Source organism: Cydia splendana, chromosome 3 (assembly GCF_910591565.1).
Source record: "Cydia splendana chromosome 3, ilCydSple1.2, whole genome shotgun sequence".
In the NCBI taxonomy this organism is placed as follows: Eukaryota; Metazoa; Arthropoda; class Insecta; order Lepidoptera; family Tortricidae; genus Cydia; species Cydia splendana.
In genome coordinates, this window is record NC_085962.1 from 19,154,352 (window position 1) to 19,172,174 (window position 17,823).

General features: G+C 45.8%; 1 protein-coding gene and 1 pseudogene across 1 annotated transcript in view; both read left to right on the forward strand.

The window, feature by feature from the left end:
• LOC134789379 (eukaryotic translation initiation factor 4 gamma 2) overlaps nucleotides 1-17,823 on the forward strand; it is a 77,432-nt gene that overhangs the window by 53,140 nt on the left and 6,469 nt on the right. Inside the window, exons 13-14 of the mRNA XM_063760011.1 lie at nucleotides 3,341-3,592; nucleotides 11,575-11,797. Coding sequence (XP_063616081.1) covers nucleotides 3,341-3,592; nucleotides 11,575-11,797 — 475 coding nt within the window. The remainder of the gene's footprint in view (nucleotides 1-3,340; nucleotides 3,593-11,574; nucleotides 11,798-17,823) is intronic.
• On the forward strand, nucleotides 14,146-17,488 carry LOC134789389 (uncharacterized; annotated as a pseudogene).

Below are 17,823 nucleotides of genomic sequence, written 5' to 3' on the forward strand. Positions count from 1 at the left end.
GAGCGGCTGGCGGCGCTGCTGGCGCACGCCGTGCGGCACAAGCTGCTCACGCTGGCCGAGCTCGGCGCCTGGGGCGAGGCCGGCGCACCCTACCCGCTGCTGCTCGACGTGCTGCAGCGCCTGCAGGTACGCCACCATACACTATACACCGGGGAGCGGCTGGCGGCGCTGCTGGCGCACGCCGTGCGGCACAAGCTGCTCACGCTGGCCGAGCTCGGAGCCTGGGGCGAGGCCGGCGCACCCTACCCGCTGCTGCTCGACGTGCTGCAGCGCCTGCAGGTACGCCACCATACACTATACACCGGGGAGCGGCTGGCGGCGCTGCTGGCGCACGCCGTGCGGCACAAGCTGCTCACGCTGGCCGAGCTCGGCGCCTGGGGCGAGGCCGGCGCACCCTACCCGCTGCTGCTCGACGTGCTGCAGCGCCTGCAGGTACGCCACCATACACTATACACCGGGGAGCGGCTGGCGGCGCTGCTGGCGCACGCCGTGCGGCACAAGCTGCTCACGCTGGCCGAGCTCGGCGCCTGGGGCGAGGCCGGCGCACCCTACCCGCTGCTGCTCGACGTGCTGCAGCGCCTGCAGGTACGCCACCATACACTATACACCGGGGAGCGGCTGGCGGCGCTGCTGGCGCACGCCGTGCGGCACAAGCTGCTCACGCTGGCCGAGCTCGGCGCCTGGGGCGAGGCCGGCGCACCCTACCCGCTGCTGCTCGACGTGCTGCAGCGCCTGCAGGTACGCCACCATACACTTTACACCGGGGAGCGGCTGGCGGCGCTGCTGGCGCACGCCGTGCGGCACAAGCTGCTCACGCTGGCCGAGCTCGGCGCCTGGGGCGAGGCCGGCGCACCCTACCCGCTGCTGCTCGACGTGCTGCAGCGCCTGCAGGTACGCCACCATACACTATACACCGGGGAGCGGCTGGCGGCGCTGCTGGCGCACGCCGTGCGGCACAAGCTGCTCACGCTGGCCGAGCTCGGCGCCTGGGGCGAGGCCGGCGCACTCTACCCGCTGCTGCTCGACGTGCTGCAGCGCCTGCAGGTACGCCACCATACACTATACACCGGGGAGCGGCTGGCGGCGCTGCTGGCGCACGCCGTGCGGCACAAGCTGCTCACGCTGGCCGAGCTCGGCGCCTGGGGCGAGGCCGGCGCACCCTACCCGCTGCTGCTCGACGTGCTGCAGCGCCTGCAGGTACGCCACCATACACTATACACCGGGGAGCGGCTGGCGGCGCTGCTGGCGCACGCCGTGCGGCACAAGCTGCTCACGCTGGCCGAGCTCGGCGCCTGGGGCGAGGCCGGCGCACCCTACCCGCTGCTGCTCGACGTGCTGCAGCGCCTGCAGGTACGCCACTATACACTATACACCGGGGAGCGGCTGGCGGCGCTGCTGGCGCACGCCGTGCGGCACAAGCTGCTCACGCTGGCCGAGCTCGGCGCCTGGGGCGAGGCCGGCGCACCCTACCCGCTGCTGCTCGACGTGCTGCAGCGCCTGCAGGTACGCCACCATACACTTTACACCGGGGAGCGGCTGGCGGCGCTGCTGGCGCACGCCGTGCGGCACAAGCTGCTCACGCTGGCCGAGCTCGGCGCCTGGGGCGAGGCCGGCGCACCCTACCCGCTGCTGCTCGACGTGCTGCAGCGCCTGCAGGTACGCCACCATACACTATACACCGGGGAGCGGCTGGCGGCGCTGCTGGCGCACGCCGTGCGGCACAAGCTGCTCACGCTGGCCGAGCTCGGCGCCTGGGGCGAGGCCGGCGCACTCTACCCGCTGCTGCTCGACGTGCTGCAGCGCCTGCAGGTACGCCACCATACACTATACACCGGGGAGCGGCTGGCGGCGCTGCTGGCGCACGCCGTGCGGCACAAGCTGCTCACGCTGGCCGAGCTCGGCGCCTGGGGCGAGGCCGGCGCACCCTACCCGCTGCTGCTCGACGTGCTGCAGCGCCTGCAGGTACGCCACCATACACTATACACCGGGGAGCGGCTGGCGGCGCTGCTGGCGCACGCCGTGCGGCACAAGCTGCTCACGCTGGCCGAGCTCGGCGCCTGGGGCGAGGCCGGCGCACCCTACCCGCTGCTGCTCGACGTGCTGCAGCGCCTGCAGGTACGCCACCATACACTATACACCGGGGAGCGGCTGGCGGCGCTGCTGGCGCACGCCGTGCGGTACAAGCTGCTCACGTTGGCCGAGCTCGGCGCCTGGGGCGAGGCCGGCGCACCCTACCCGCTGCTGCTCGACGTGCTGCAGCGCCTGCAGGTACGCCACCATACACTATACACCGGGGAGCGGCTGGCGGCGCTGCTGGCGCACGCCGTGCGGCACAAGCTGCTCACGCTGGCGGAGCTCGGCGCCTGGGGCGAGGCCGGCGCACCCTACCCGCTGCTGCTCGACGTGCTGCAGCGCCTGCAGGTACGCCACCATACACTATACACCGGGGAGCGGCTGGCGGCGCTGCTGGCGCACGCCGTGCGGTACAAGCTGCTCACGTTGGCCGAGCTCGGCGCCTGGGGCGAGGCCGGCGCACCCTACCCGCTGCTGCTCGACGTGCTGCAGCGCCTGCAGGTACGCCACCATACACTATACACCGGGGAGCGGCTGGCGGCGCTGCTGGCGCACGCCGTGCGGCACAAGCTGCTCACGCTGGCGGAGCTCGGCGCCTGGGGCGAGGCCGGCGCACCCTACCCGCTGCTGCTCGACGTGCTGCAGCGCCTGCAGGTACGCCACCATACACTATACACCGGGGAGCGGCTGGCGGCGCTGCTGGCGCACGCCGTGCGGCACAAGCTGCTCACGCTGGCCGAGCTCGGCGCCTGGGGCGAGGCCGGCGCACCCTACCCGCTGCTGCTCGACGTGCTGCAGCGCCTGCAGGTACGCCACCATACACTATACACCGGGGAGCGGCTGGCGGCGCTGCTGGCGCACGCCGTGCGGTACAAGCTGCTCACGCTGGCCGAGCTCGGCGCCTGGGGCGAGGCCGGCGCACCCTACCCGCTGCTGCTCGACGTGCTGCAGCGCCTGCAGATACGCCACTATACACTATACACCATGCTCATGGCGAGGGTGACATATTGTTCGATTTTTGACCCCCCTCCCCCCTCTATCCACCAATCATCCAAAAATCATGCTTCGAATGACCCCGTTTCCTACGTCATGCTACCATCATCCGATGTCCAGTCCCAACCCACCCCCCCCTAATTTGAAATGACATAATTTACGAATAGCCTCATAAAACGAGTGGTAATTTGGTTTTTGTGGGATCATTGCGTCCCTCGAGGCCCACCAGTAAAGTTAACAGTTTGACTATAAGATTCGTTGTGTACGGTTGCAGGAGCTGGTGGGGTCGGGTCCGGCGGCGGAGCTGTACGCGGAGAGCAAGCTGAACCTGTGCGCGGTGGTGGCGGGCGGGCTGGGCGCGGCGGACGCGGTGGGCGTGCTGGCGGCGCTGGAGGGTCGCGGGCTGGCGCACCTGGTGCCGGCGCTGCGCGTGCAGGCGCAGCTCGCGCGCCAGCTGCAGGCCGAGCCGGCGCCCGCGCAGCTCTACCGCTGGATCAAGGGCAACGTCGAGCCCAGCGTGCGCCAGGTACCAAACATTGTGTGAAACGACACATTTTCTTTGCCCGATTCCGAAACTCTCTCTTTTCTTTTACTTTTTTGTAGCTTTTTTAGTGTGCCCTACCCACAGACCAACCCCTATAGACCGAGCTTATAGGACGACTCGCGGTCACCGCCCGTATGGTGTATAGGTCAAATATAAGATTGTTCGCGCGCCGCTCCGATCAGTTGCGCCCAAGGTTACGACCTGTTAGCAGTGTGCACGAGTCTAAGAAAATAAATCGTAAACTATTGAATTCATTGGGAAATCATGGGATATTCCAGCGTAAAATGGTGTGGCAAGTCATCTAAGACTTCTACTTACAAAACAGATGGAATAACATCCCACAGGAAAGCGAAATTCATTATTTCATTGAATAATGTTTCTTGTCCGCGGGGTTCATTTTATACTGGTCGGTAAGCAGAGGCGAAGTATGTCCGTCCCTTTTCGTCAACTTGAAAATGCAATGCGCTATCCCTTTCCCTTTCGACTAGTGATGAGACGATGATGGTTTTTCAGTTGCGAAAACTTCGTGCTTCGTCATACCGTATTGTACCATTTTAGACATAATATATAGGTAACATGTGTAAGTTTTTTTAGAATCCTCTAGGCCAGCGGAGCAGTTAGGCCGCATGTCACGAGATGGACCTGATGATGAACTTCAAAGAAGTGCGAGGGAACTCGGTGTTGGTTTGTGATAGAAATATGTTGTATGGGTTATTTAGAATCCTCTAGGTGAGCAGTTAGGTCTCATGTCACGAGATGGACCTGATGATGAACTTCAAAGAAGTGCGAGGGAACTCGGTGTTGGTTTGTGATAGACATATGTTGTATGGGTTTTTTAGAATCCTCTAATAATAGAAAATATTAAATTAATCAATAAGTATAATTATTAAGTAACTTTACTCTAAGTATACTAAATTGGTAACAATTTTACCACAATAAATTTCGATGTCACTGGTAGCAGTACCCACTACCTGTAATGAACATGTCCCATTGTTGAGGGGCTATCCTGATTCTATGGACGCTAAATATGAACTCAAAATGATTTACTATGAGTTTAATGATAATAAAAAATATTACAAATTCGACGGAGCCGAGTTATAGCCGCGGTGGCTAGTGGGCAAGTCCCCGGACATCTTGGCTGCCCCCCGCTCGCACCTCACCCCGCGGTCGCCCTGCTGGAGTGGTACGCGACATGCCGGCGGACCTTGAAGTATCGTCTTCAACTGCAGTGTCCACGGGTAAGGGGCAGATCTTGGTGAAGTCTCTGCGCAGCAGCCCGGTGGCAGTTTGAATTTCTGCGACTCGGGTAACACCGTCGCGCCCTGGGAAGACTCGTTGTATTCTCCCTAGGAGCCATTTTATTGGAGGCTGTTGCTTATCTTTAATAACGACGAGGGTCCCAATCTTTAGTTGCCCGTTCGTCGATTGCCTCCATTTAGTTCGGATCTGAAGCTCGCTTATGTACTCCAGTTGCCAACGTGCCCAGAAGTGCTGGCGTAGCTGCTGGATCTTCTGGTATCTGTCCACTAATCTGGTACGTGAAGTGAGATCTGCCTCTGGGATCGCTGTCATACTTCGCCCGATTATGAAGTGTCCAGGTGTGAGTGGCAATAAGTCATTCTGGTCCGAGCTAAGTGGGGTCAAGGGTCGAGAATTTAAAAGTGCCTCTATATAAGTCAGTGTAGAATACAAATCCTCATAAGTTAGATTGGCCGAACCTAGTACGCGGCGCAAGTGATGTTTTATGGATCGTACACCGGCTTCATGTAGGCCACCGAAGTGTGGCGCGTATGGAGGCAAAAAATGAAAATTTATTGATTCGGAGGTTATAGCGTCTGAAATATCAGAAGCATTTTGTGAAATAAAAGATTTGAGCTCGTTAGCCGCGCCCACAAAATTCGAGCCATTATCGCAAAATATGTCTAAAGGTCTTCCTCTGCGAGCAATAAACCTCTTGAGAGCGGCAATAAAGTTAGCTGTGCTCAAATCGCCAACCAGCTCGATATGTATGGCCTTGGTTTTGCAGCACACAAAGATACAAATGTAGGCCTTTATGAGACGACAACCACGCCCCCTACGATTAGCCATCATTATGGGCCCCGCGTAGTCCACATTAACTTCCATAAACGGAGAGCCTGGTTGAAGTCTTTGTTTGGGTAGATTGCCCATGATTGGAGTTACGGTACGACCACCAAAACGACGGCAAGTTACACATTGGTGTGAAATGGATCTCGCTATACCGCGTCCCCCAATAGGCCAATACCGTTCCCTTATTGAATAGAGCAAGTGCTGAGGACCGGCGTGCATGAGAGCCTTGTGTTGACATTCGAATAACAATTTAGTTATACGATTATTTTTGCTTAATAGAATCGGATGAACCTTGTCATATTCATAATCAGAATTCGACAATCTCCCACCTACCCTAATTAAATTGAAATCATTCGTGTCTATGTACGGGTTCAGTGACGAAATTGTGGATTTTTTGATAGACGTTCCCGATTTCAACTTAGTATATTCCGTGGGAAACGATTCTTTTTGTGAAATTAATATTAAATGTTTTAACGCATTGTCTAATTCCTCAGCACTGAGTGGGCCACTTCTTTTGTTGGACTTGAAGCGCATGTTGTGAATGAACCGGCTCGAAGGACCAATGTTGAGGGGCTATCCTGATTCTATGGACGCTAAATATGAACTCAAAATGATTTACTATGAGTTTAATGATAATAAAAAATATTACAAATTCGACGGAGCCGAGTTATAGCCGCGGTGGCTAGTGGGCAAGTCCCCGGACATCTTGGCTGCCCCCCGCTCGCACCTCACCCCGCGGTCGCCCTGCTGGAGTGGTACGCGACACCCATCCCTACGCTTGCACCTGTCAGCGCGCCATGTTTAAAACGACCAATCGCAACGCCGTGAGCACCCCTCCCGCACCTCACAGTTTGGTGATTTGCGTCGGGAACAAAATGGCCAATATTAGGTTTCTAGAGGCGGTGTTCTGTGGCCCTACCCTAATTAGCAGAGCTCGGCAGGGGTGAGCCATATTGACTTCACTTATTAGTGTAGTAAATGAAGCAAGTTGTTGTATGGAGACCCATGCATTAATGTCTCAGTCGATGAAATTTAGCTTGGTTATTGTATAGTATGAGCCGAAACTAACATTATAAATATCCAAAAAAAAATACTCCTAAGTTAAGTAAAAACACAAATCTGATTATATATTGAACCGAGTAATTCCTCAGTCCAAAATTATTTTACAAAATAAGTTATTTGTATCAGTATGTGATACTAGAAAAAAATCTAAAAGTTTTGTCAAACATGAGAATATTTTTTTATGATACAAAATCAAAATCAAAATATACTTTATTCATGTAGGCCTAGCAACAAGCTCTTATGAATCGTAATTAATCTTAATCTAATTATCAGAGCAATTTATTGATGTTAATATTATTCCATAATAAAATTGGATTATTATACATATCAAATTTAACACTAAAAATTTCACAAAAGGATCGTCACACATTAAAAAGATTGTATAAAAAAATACTAGTCTAGAATTTCTAGAATAAAATCTAAATGTCAAAAAAAAAGCATAAGTAACAAAAGAAGTAGATAGTATTACATCGGAATATCCATTTCCTCATCATTAATCAAATATGCCTAATAAATAAATAATCATTTCGAATAACAATTAATCCCACGTTGTAATATCATTCATGTAGTCTTGTGTGGTATAATAAGCTTTAGAAATAAGTTTACGCTTTACATAATTCTTAAATTTATTAATAGATAATTCAGTAATATGGTTTGGAAGTTTATTATAAAATCTTACACAATTACCCATGAATGATTTTTTAATTTTATGGAGCCGAGTGAAGGGCACTGCGAGCTTATGTTTATTTCTAGTATTAATATTATGAATTTCACAATTTTTCCTAAAATTTACAATATTTTTATGTACATACAGAATATTCTCATAAATGTATTGACAGTGCACTGTCATTATGTCAATTTCCTTAAATTTATCTCTAAGTGAGTCTCTATGGTTCATTTTGTATATTGCTCGAATAGCCCTCTTCTGCAGAACAAAAATGGTATTTATCTCTGAAGCACCGCCCCACAGTAAAATACCATATGCCATAATGCTATGGAAGTACTTAACTAAAATATACTAATCGAGCTGTTTTCACGTCAGTTAACTGACGGATTTTGCTCACTGCAAAAGCTGCAGAGCTCAGTCTATTCGAAAGAGTAGCAATATGGGGACCCCACTGGAGTTTAGAATCTAAAGTTATACCAAGAAAAACTGTACTATCAACTAATTCCAATTCCTCATCCTTCACAATGACACTTGTTTGTACATGCCTTACGTTACTACTAGTGACAAACTTAATACATTTAGTCTTTTTCTCATTTAACAATAAATTATTAACATTGAACCAATTTACTACTTTTGAAATGGCATTGTTTACATCATTGTAAGCTTGTTGCTGTCGTTTGACTTTGAAAATAAGTGAGGTGTCGTCTGCAAACAATACTATATCATGGTGGGTCTTAACAAGGAATGGCAAGTCATTTATGTAGATAAGGAACAGGAAAGGCCCCAATATTGACCCCTGTGGTACACCCATAGAGACCAATGACCCAGGTGATCGCTGTCCATTCACATCGACCCTTTGTATTCTACCATTTAAGTAGGACTTAAGTAAATTCATTGCCGATCCTCTAACTCCGTAATAATGAAGTTTCCTATATTAATGTTTCATGACAAACACAGTCGAAGGCCTTAGATAAATCACAGAAGACACCTAAAGCATCTCGTGACCCCTCCCAGGCATCGAAAATATGCTTAATTAGCTCAACACCGGCATCGGTTGTTGAGCGACCCCGTGTAAAACCAAACTGCTTATTATGCATCAAATTATTAACGTTAAAATGTCGTACTAATTGAGAAAGAACTAATTTTTCAAAAATCTTGCTAAATGTTGGTAGCACAGATATCGGTCTAAAGTTAGTGGGGTCAGAGCTGCTACCAGATTTAAATAAAGGAATTACTTTACTATATTTCATTAGATCAGGAAACTCGCCGCAATCAACACTGTTGTTAAATATAACTACCAAGTCAGGCGCTACAATTTCTACTAAGGATTTGACAGCATGGACAGAGACTCCCCAGAGGTCATTAGTTTTTTTGACATTAATTGATTTAAACGCCTTTATTACATCTGAGGTACAAACATGTTCAAAATGAAGGTCTCCACAACACTCTGGAGCGTTATGTTTTAATAATGTAACAGCAGATGAGGGTGATGAATTTAAATCCTTAGTTGTGGATACTGGTACCTCGGTGAAAAATTTTCCAAATTCTGTAGCTACTTCTAAATTGGAATCTATAATTTTGTTATCAATGTTTAGTTTAAGCTCTTTAATTGTGTGTTTAGAGCGACCAGTCTCCACATTTATAACTTTCCAGGTTGCTTTAACAATGTCGGAACTACTTTTTATTTTCTGACTTAGATAATTTCGCTTAGCTATATGACAATCTACTTTAAACTTCTTCGAATACTCCTTCACATGTTCTTTAAATTCATCACTCTGATTAAACCGCCGTTCCTCATATAAGGCATACAGTTCACGTCTTCTTTGATGTAAGTCCGCAGTAGCCCACTCACTAAAAACTGATGCACCACTAACTACGACCGATTTTGAGGTGAATATCGCATTATAATGATCCATAAAAGTGTGAAAGAATGAATTATACATACTATTAGGACTCATATCGGAAGACAAAAAGGGTAGCGCCTGAACTAAACTTAGCTTCATTCTTTCCATGCGGTCCGAGGTTACTGGTACAAAAGTTATTTGTTTTCTCATGGTATTTTTCCTTAATGCCTCAAATACCATTAATTGACCTAAGTGGTCTGATTCTAAATTGCTGATAACTTTTTTAGCAATAGGAAAAATATCTGTGAAAATATTATCTATACAGGTTGCACTAGTAGCAGTCACTCTAGTGGGCTCCATAAACATGTGGTTGAGATTACAAGATTTAAAAAGATTCAATAATCTACAAGACATTGTTGAATTTTCCATAATATTTACATTAAAGTCGCCGCATATAAGCAATTTCTTACTAGAAGATGATATTTTAAGTAGGGCAGATTCCATTATGTTTTCAAATAATTCAAAATTACTTAATGGCGGCCTATACACACAGACAACAATAAATTGCTCTAATTCTACTGCACTTAGTTCTATAGTCCGTTCAACAGACATGGATACAATGTCCTTACGTTCCTTAAATTTTAACTGACTATTTAATATAATTAATGACCCACCATGTATGGAACTAAGTCTGGTGAACGAACTTCCCGCCTGGTGATTATTAAATTGGGGCATTAATTCATTATTATTTAACCAATGTTCAGTAAGACATAAAATATCAATATTAAAATCATTCAAAAAAAGTTCTATCTGTAAATTTTTTCCTCTAATACATTGAATATTTTGATGCACCAGGTGGATATACTTTCCATGTTTGCAGTATTTTTCATTATATTTATTTAAAACTAAATTGCCAGAGACAGAATCTTTTGTCTTAACACCTAGTTTAAATCTATTAAATCATTGGTTATGACTGGAACCAATTCCATGTTCATACTGGGCTGCTCAATAGGAGCAGAATTGTCTGCCAAATTCTTGGCAGACATGTCAAGTAAAAAATTTTCCGATGAAAATGAGCGTCAAAAATACTTCCTTTTTTTGACGCTCATTTTCATCGGAAAATTGCTCTGTCATTTTTTTCTTCTTATATGATCTTAGAATATAATTTGGCGTAGTGGGTAAAAAAATCCAAAAAAAATGCGTATCGAAATGTATGTATTATAGAACTATTAAAAACTGAGAGTGGAAAATTTTTAGATTTTCATTTTGTAGGTATAAAACGGCAATAAAATGGCATTCCAGTGAAAAAATTAGACTGAGCATTTTTCCGGTCCAAGACACGCCAAAAAATTTTATTTTATTAATACTGGTATTTCTGCTGGGATATTTTTTTGATATTTCATATATTGTTTCAATAAGTTACATGAATATGTCTGGTGAAGAAAGTTTGAACGGAGCATTTTTCCGTAAAAAGATATTAACGATTTAAGACTTTAGGTATTTACTTTAATTCTATTATTATTCTTTGGAAATTTATACAATACTTTTTATTTATTGATACTTTATCATACTGTAAAGTTTTTTCTGGCTGAGGAATTACTGCGGGGTCCACTACCTTTATTTACTACACTATATGTCAAGTGTAGATATTAATATAGATACACCTTAGAAAGAAATATTAAAATAAAAGAAAATAAAACTTTATTAATTATAATTAAACTAAAATGACAAAGCCTTATGTACGTACGTACGAGTACGAAAGAAATATTAAAATAAAAGAAAATAAAACTTTATTAATTATAATTAAACTAAAATGACGAAGCCTTATGTACGTACGTACGAGTACGTACTAAGTTTTACAAACTTTAATAGTAGCATATGCATGGATATACATATTATTTGAAGAGGTTTGCTAAAAAGCTTGCTATAAAATTAATTTGTTTTAATGGCGACGTAAAGATCGTAGCGAAAAGGCAGCCTAAATAAAGTAATTTCTTTAGTTATTATTAGATTACACCACATATACCATCGAATGACAAGGCATGTCCGTGTTGTGCAAACTCTCAAAACAGCTCACCCCCGCCGAGCTCTGCTAATTAGATCGATATCTAAGCACTTAATCCTTGACAGAAATTAAATAAAATCTAAATTGACAATTTCGGGTCCTGATAATTTTTTTCAAAATTCGACACAGGAGCACGGGATCCGGAACAGATCTCGCGTCCCATTTAAAAAATCCACTCCGCAGAAAGTGTCTAAATCGGCGGACTAACGCTAAGTTGTGATTGTGTGACTTATTCCAGAACGCGGCGTTCGTGTCGACGCTGGTGGCGCTGATCGCCGGCCACGTGACGGCGGCGGCGGGCTGCGAGGCGGCGCAGGACAAGGCGGCGCTGGAGCGCGAGAAGGCGCTGGCGGAGGCCTACGCGCCGCTGCTGACCGCGCTGCTGCAGGGCCGCGCCGACCTGCAGCTGGCCGCCGTCTACGCCGTGCAGCTGCACGCGCACCACCACCGCTATCCCAAGGGTGAATTTCTCCTCACTTACCGCATCTCACGCCAAGAATTGTTTTTTCTCAAAAATGGACGGCAAAGTCGACTTTGCCGTATAAAAAATAGGTCGCAAAGTGCGGAGTTTATGGTCAGTCAAAAATTAAAAAGTTAAAAACATTGCAGTCTCGATTTTGGGACTGCAATGTTGCATACAAATTCCATTATTTGTCGAGTTCCAAACTTCTTAAAAGTTTAAATGGCCATATCAAATGAAGGCGCAGGCCCATTAAACAGCCAAACAGATGATTAGTAATAATTATTATAATGTCGGTACCGCGACTATTTAGCTGCCTCAAATAGCTTGGCATATTTTCGAAAAATACACTTCTATTTTAAAATTTAAAAAATAAAAAGGCGGCAAAGCAAACTTTTTCAACTGTTTCTACTTTTTTCTGTGAAAATATATACGTAAGAACGTTGCTTCTGTAATCTATACATATAATAAAGCTGAAGACGGTCGAAAGTCTGTACATGGAAGATATTTGAAAAAAAGTTGGCTGGGGATACTTAGAATCGATACCAGAACACGTTCCAAAAGTTTTTAGAATTTTTGTCTGTTTGTCTGTTTATCTGTTTATCTGTTTGTCTGTTTATTTGAACGCGCATCACGTGAAAACGGCTGAACGGATTTTGATGAAAACTTTACTAATCTGTCGAGAAAATCCCCGGCCAGGTTATAGGCTATAAAAATTCAACCCCTAAAAGGGGGGGTAGCCACAACACTCGATTGACTTAAGTTTGCCCCTGAATCTTATGGCGCTACTTAGGAAGGAGGGGCAAACTTTTTTCAAATATATGCTACCACTATTGAGTACCCTGGTAAACTAACAGATGGCGCTGAATTTAATACGTTGTGACATGAATAAGCCACCGAGGCAAGATTTTATCAAATTAACTCTAAGTTTAGAAGAGGGGGTAAATAATTGAATAATTATGTTGATTTAATAAATTAATAATACAACAAAATTAAACGACAGTGAATTAATTGCCCCTCATTGCACAGTGCCATTTTTTGGGGAACTGAGTAAACATTAAGTAATCAAGAAACCTAAAAATGAGTTTACATAGTTACGTAGTGGTAAAATAAACACACATATCAACACGCGTATAATTGCATAATTATTTAAAATTATAATTTTTCTCCATCATGAATTATACCTAATCGTAATTATATCGCACCCATATCAAATTCATATTCATACGTAGGTACCGCCTCCTTTAAGCACAATAATGGCCACGAAGGTGGGTACTTTAAAAAAAAAACATTGACCTCTGTCATTTGCAGTGCCGGATTAACCCTTTTAAGCAAAATAAGCACTTGCTTAGGGCACCACGTCTAAGGGGCACCAAAACCGTAGGCAAAAAAACGCGCAGGCTGCATCAGCATTGCAGTTGTCCTGGAGTAGGTACCTACATGAAACCTTTATACGTGTACAAGTACCCATCTAATAACGAAGGGTCGTAGGAATCAAGTACGAGAGTGAGGGTACGTAAGAACATCTACAACGTAGGCTTTCGATTTGACCTTACGCGGAGGCCCTTAAAGTCATGGAAAAATATCTTGCTTTCGGGCTTGCGGCCAGCCGATTTTTTCGACATAGGTTACCGATTTTATAGCGAATTTTGCTCTCTTGCACGCCAGATTTATCGGCCAAGCCGAGTTGCTCCTTAGTCTCGCGCGCGCATTCGTACGTGCCGGGCGGGTTTACGTTTGCGGCGAGTTATTGTCCGTAAAAACAAAATGACATCGTTAGTGAAGTGCAATCAGTGCAATATCGTAATTGACGAGATGTTATCTTACATCCAAAATAAAATCTCAGTGATAGACAGAGGCACCTTAATTAAAATATGTGTGTCTGCGTTCACCACTGAAGAAATAAAAACGTCAAAGGCGTTATTATATGAATCGTTACCAACGGATATACGAAAAATAGTGCGTAAAAATAAAGGACAGGAGCAACGTGATCTAGAAGATATTGTCAATCTAATACTAAAGACGGACCCTGAAATTTTGCCAGTGTTTGTGGCCAGAAACTTAGAAAAACTGCCACCGGTAACGTTTTGACCATATAGATGTCACAAAGCTGATAAAAGACCTCACGTTATTTAAATCAGAGCTTAATGAAATAAAATCAAACTACGTTCGTATACAACAGTTTGAGGAGGTACGTGCCGAGATACAAAACATGAAACACACTTCGTTAAGCAGCTCAATCTGCAATGTTAATTTAAATAAGAGAGGTGCATTTGTAGATAGTGGCCCTATATGGGCATGTCACATTTTTCTGACGCTTTACTGGATAATTCCACCCACGCCCCCAATACAAACTCCTTATCAGCGTCACATATTCGGAATGAACAGCAACCGTCGGGGAGTTATATACCTACCGTCGAATCAAAACATGTGAAAACGCCTAGTCCGGCCGGCTCACCGCTGTTAGCAACGGCCCGGAGTGACGTCATCGTGGCCGAGACAGAAACCTGTCCGGCCGGTACAGCTGATCGACAATGCAGTGCATCGGAGATAACGCGCTGTCAGCAAAATGAGGAAAACGGAAATGGGGACACCTGGATAACTGTAGAACGTAGAAAAAAATATAAAACTAATTACCGTTATGCAGGGTTAAGAGGCATAGCGCGGGACGCAGACTGTAAATTTAGAGCTGCCGAAAAGAAAGTGCCCATTTTTATATCTAATGTCCATAAGGAGGCCAATGAAAAGGACATACAGGACTACGTGCGTGAAAAAACGAATGAGACAATTAGTTTGCAGAAAATTATAACGAAAAAACAGACCGAGCATAACGCATACAAATTTTTTGTTTCTGAAAATAAGGTTTCACTATTTTTAGATAAAACCTTATGGCCGCGAGATATTTTATTTAAGCGCTTTGTGCATTTCCGACATAGATATGCGGACAAAGAAAATTTTGAAAACGGCCTAAATCACAGTAATGAGTAAAATAGTGTGTAGAATGGCAAGCTATAATTGTAAGAACGTTAAGCGATCAATAGATAGTATAAAATGGTTGTGCCAATCTTGTGACATAGTAGCCTTACAGGAGACATGGCTCCTTCCTGACGAATTACCATACCTAAGCTGCATAGATGGTGATTTCTCCGCCTCGGGTACCTCAGCGGTGGATACATCGGCCGGTATGTTGCGTGGTAGGCCGTATGGAGGAGTGGCGCTTCTGTGGCGGTCGAGCGTCTTTAGTAACGTGAATGTGATACAGTGCGATAATCCGCGTATATGCGCTATCAAAGTGGAGTCAAAAGATAGGCAGTTTTTAGTGGTGAGTGTTTATATGCCCACGGACAACACGAGTAATCTTCCCGATTTCACAGACTGTCTAAGCGCGGTGAGTTCTTTAATAGACAATAATAATATTGACTCGGCATATATTTTGGGAGATTTTAACGCTCATCCTTTCGAACCTTTTTATAGTGAACTCATGAATTTTTGTGACGACCAGAGATGGAGTTGTGTTGATATGGAGAAATTAGGTTTGAACTCGGATACCTACACTTTTATTAGTGATGTGCACGGGTGTAGGAGGTGGTTGGACCATGCTGTAGTGACGGAATCTTGTTTAAGTTCTATTATCAAGGTGTATGTTAAGTATGATGTGCAATGGTCGGACCATTTTCCCTTGATATTAGAGTGTCAGTTAGATGTACTAATGCCAAAAATAACTAGTCATAATCTTTTGGATAATAGGGTGTTATGGGGGGTTAGAAGTCAAGAACAGATTGATAGGTATAGGCAAGAATGTCATAATAAACTAAGACTCATTGACTTCCCGGCGGCCCTAAGAGAATGTTCCGATCATAAATGTCATAAAACTGAACATTTAAAAATAATTAATACCATGTATACTAACATCGTGTCTGCCTTGTGTGAATCTGCCGTAGCCAGTCGAATTGTAAGCAGGCGTAGGAAGAAAAAGCAGATAGTCGGCTGGAATAAGCACGTTGGCCAAGCCCATGCTGATGCTCGTATAAAGTTCCAAACATGGATTTTGCACGGAAAGCCCCCCTCAGGTACCATATTCAATCAAATGTGTGAGAGTAGGAAGATTTTTAAGTCCCGATTAAGGTGGTGCCAAAACCACCAAGATCAGATCAAAATGGACATCTTAGCGGCTCATCATACAAATCATGATTTTCGTGCGTTTTGGAAATGTACAGAGAAGTTAAATAGTAAACCTGGCCTTCCGATGAGCGTGGGGGGGGTTAGTGACCCAAGAGGAATAGCTAATATTTTTAAAGATTGTTTTAAGGTTATGCCACCGTTGGGTCCGACTGCTGGGACGCTCGACGCTGAGAATCAGGGTGACATATTGGGAACAAGTTTTACTGCGGCTGAAGTCAGACAAGTGATAAAATCTATGTCAAAAGGAAAATCGCCGGGTCATGATGGTCTCAGCGTCGAGCACCTCCAGTTCGCGGGTCCCCACCTCGCAAGAACACTTGCTATGCTCTATACCCTCTGTGTAAGCCACTCATATTTACCGCCTGAGCTCATACGCACGGTAGTGGTGCCTATTGTGAAAAATAAGACGGGAGATCTGTCCAATACTAGTAACTACAGGCCGATATCCCTGGCCACTATCATAGCTAAAGTGTTTGACGGCATGCTGAACGCACGATTGCAACAACACCTGCAGCTGCATGACAACCAATTTGGGTTTCGGCCCGGACTTTCCACCGAAAGTGCCATCTTGTGTTTAAAGCATGTCGTCAGATACTACACAGATCGAGAAACTCCTATCTATGCCTGTTTCCTTGACCTGTCGAAGGCGTTTGACCTGGTTTCATACGATATCTTGTGGAAAAAACTCAAGGAAATTAATGTTCCGTGGGAGTTAATACAAATTTTCAAACACTGGTATGGAAATCAGGTCAACGCTGTTAGATGGGCAGGTACATACTCTGACTGGTATAGGCTGGAGTGCGGTGTTAGGCAGGGGGGGCTGACGTCACCCTCGCTTTTTAATGTATATATTAACTCACTCATCGAGGAGCTTAGCGGTCAACATGTTGGCTGCCATGTGGACGACGTAGCCGTCAACAATATAAGTTACGCGGACGACATGGTCCTGCTGAGCGCCTCGGTGTGTGGGTTAAGGAAATTGCTGAGTACCTGTGAAAAGTATGCCTCAGATCATGGGTTGATATATAATGTAAATAAATCCGAATACATGGTTTTTGGCAGGGGGAATCAAGTGCCTACTAGTGTGCCGGAGGTTAAATTGTATGGTTCTCCACTAAATAGAGTGCAGCAATTTAAATACTTGGGGCATATACTTACTCCGAGTCTTAAAGACGATAGTGATATGGAAAGGGAGCGTAGGGCGCTGTCAGTGAGAGCCAATATGTTAGCCCGCAGGTTTGCTCGTTGCTCCAACGAAGTTAAAAAAACGCTTTTTAAAGCTCATTGCACATCTTTTTACACGAGCAGCCTGTGGGTAAACTACACTCGAAAAACGTACTCAGCCCTACGCGTACAATATAATAATGCGTTCAGGATGCTGATGCGGCTGCCCCGCTGCTGCAGCGCATCGGGGATGTTTGCAGAGGCGAGAGTTGACTGCTTTTATGCAACAATTAGAAAGAAATGCGCGTCCCTGGTGCGGAGGGTGCGGGATAGCCGCAACAGCATCCTGGCCTCATGGCCTATCCGCTATCATTAGCGGATAGGATTGATTGTCCATTTATACGGCATTGCTGCAGTTTGCACATCACTAACTATGCACAAGTGGTCGAGTGATGTGCGCACTGTTGCAATGGAGTATTTATTTAGTTATTAATGTACAAATACCATAGATATAAGAATACTAACCTAGATAATAAGTTTATTGTGTTACTAACCATGTATTACTATGTATTATGAATCTTTGTTATTTGAAATAAATGATTATTGATTGATATTAGCCCTATGCGATCGATATGCGAAGCTAGGCTGATAGAAAACTGTCACATTCCTTCTCTGTATGAA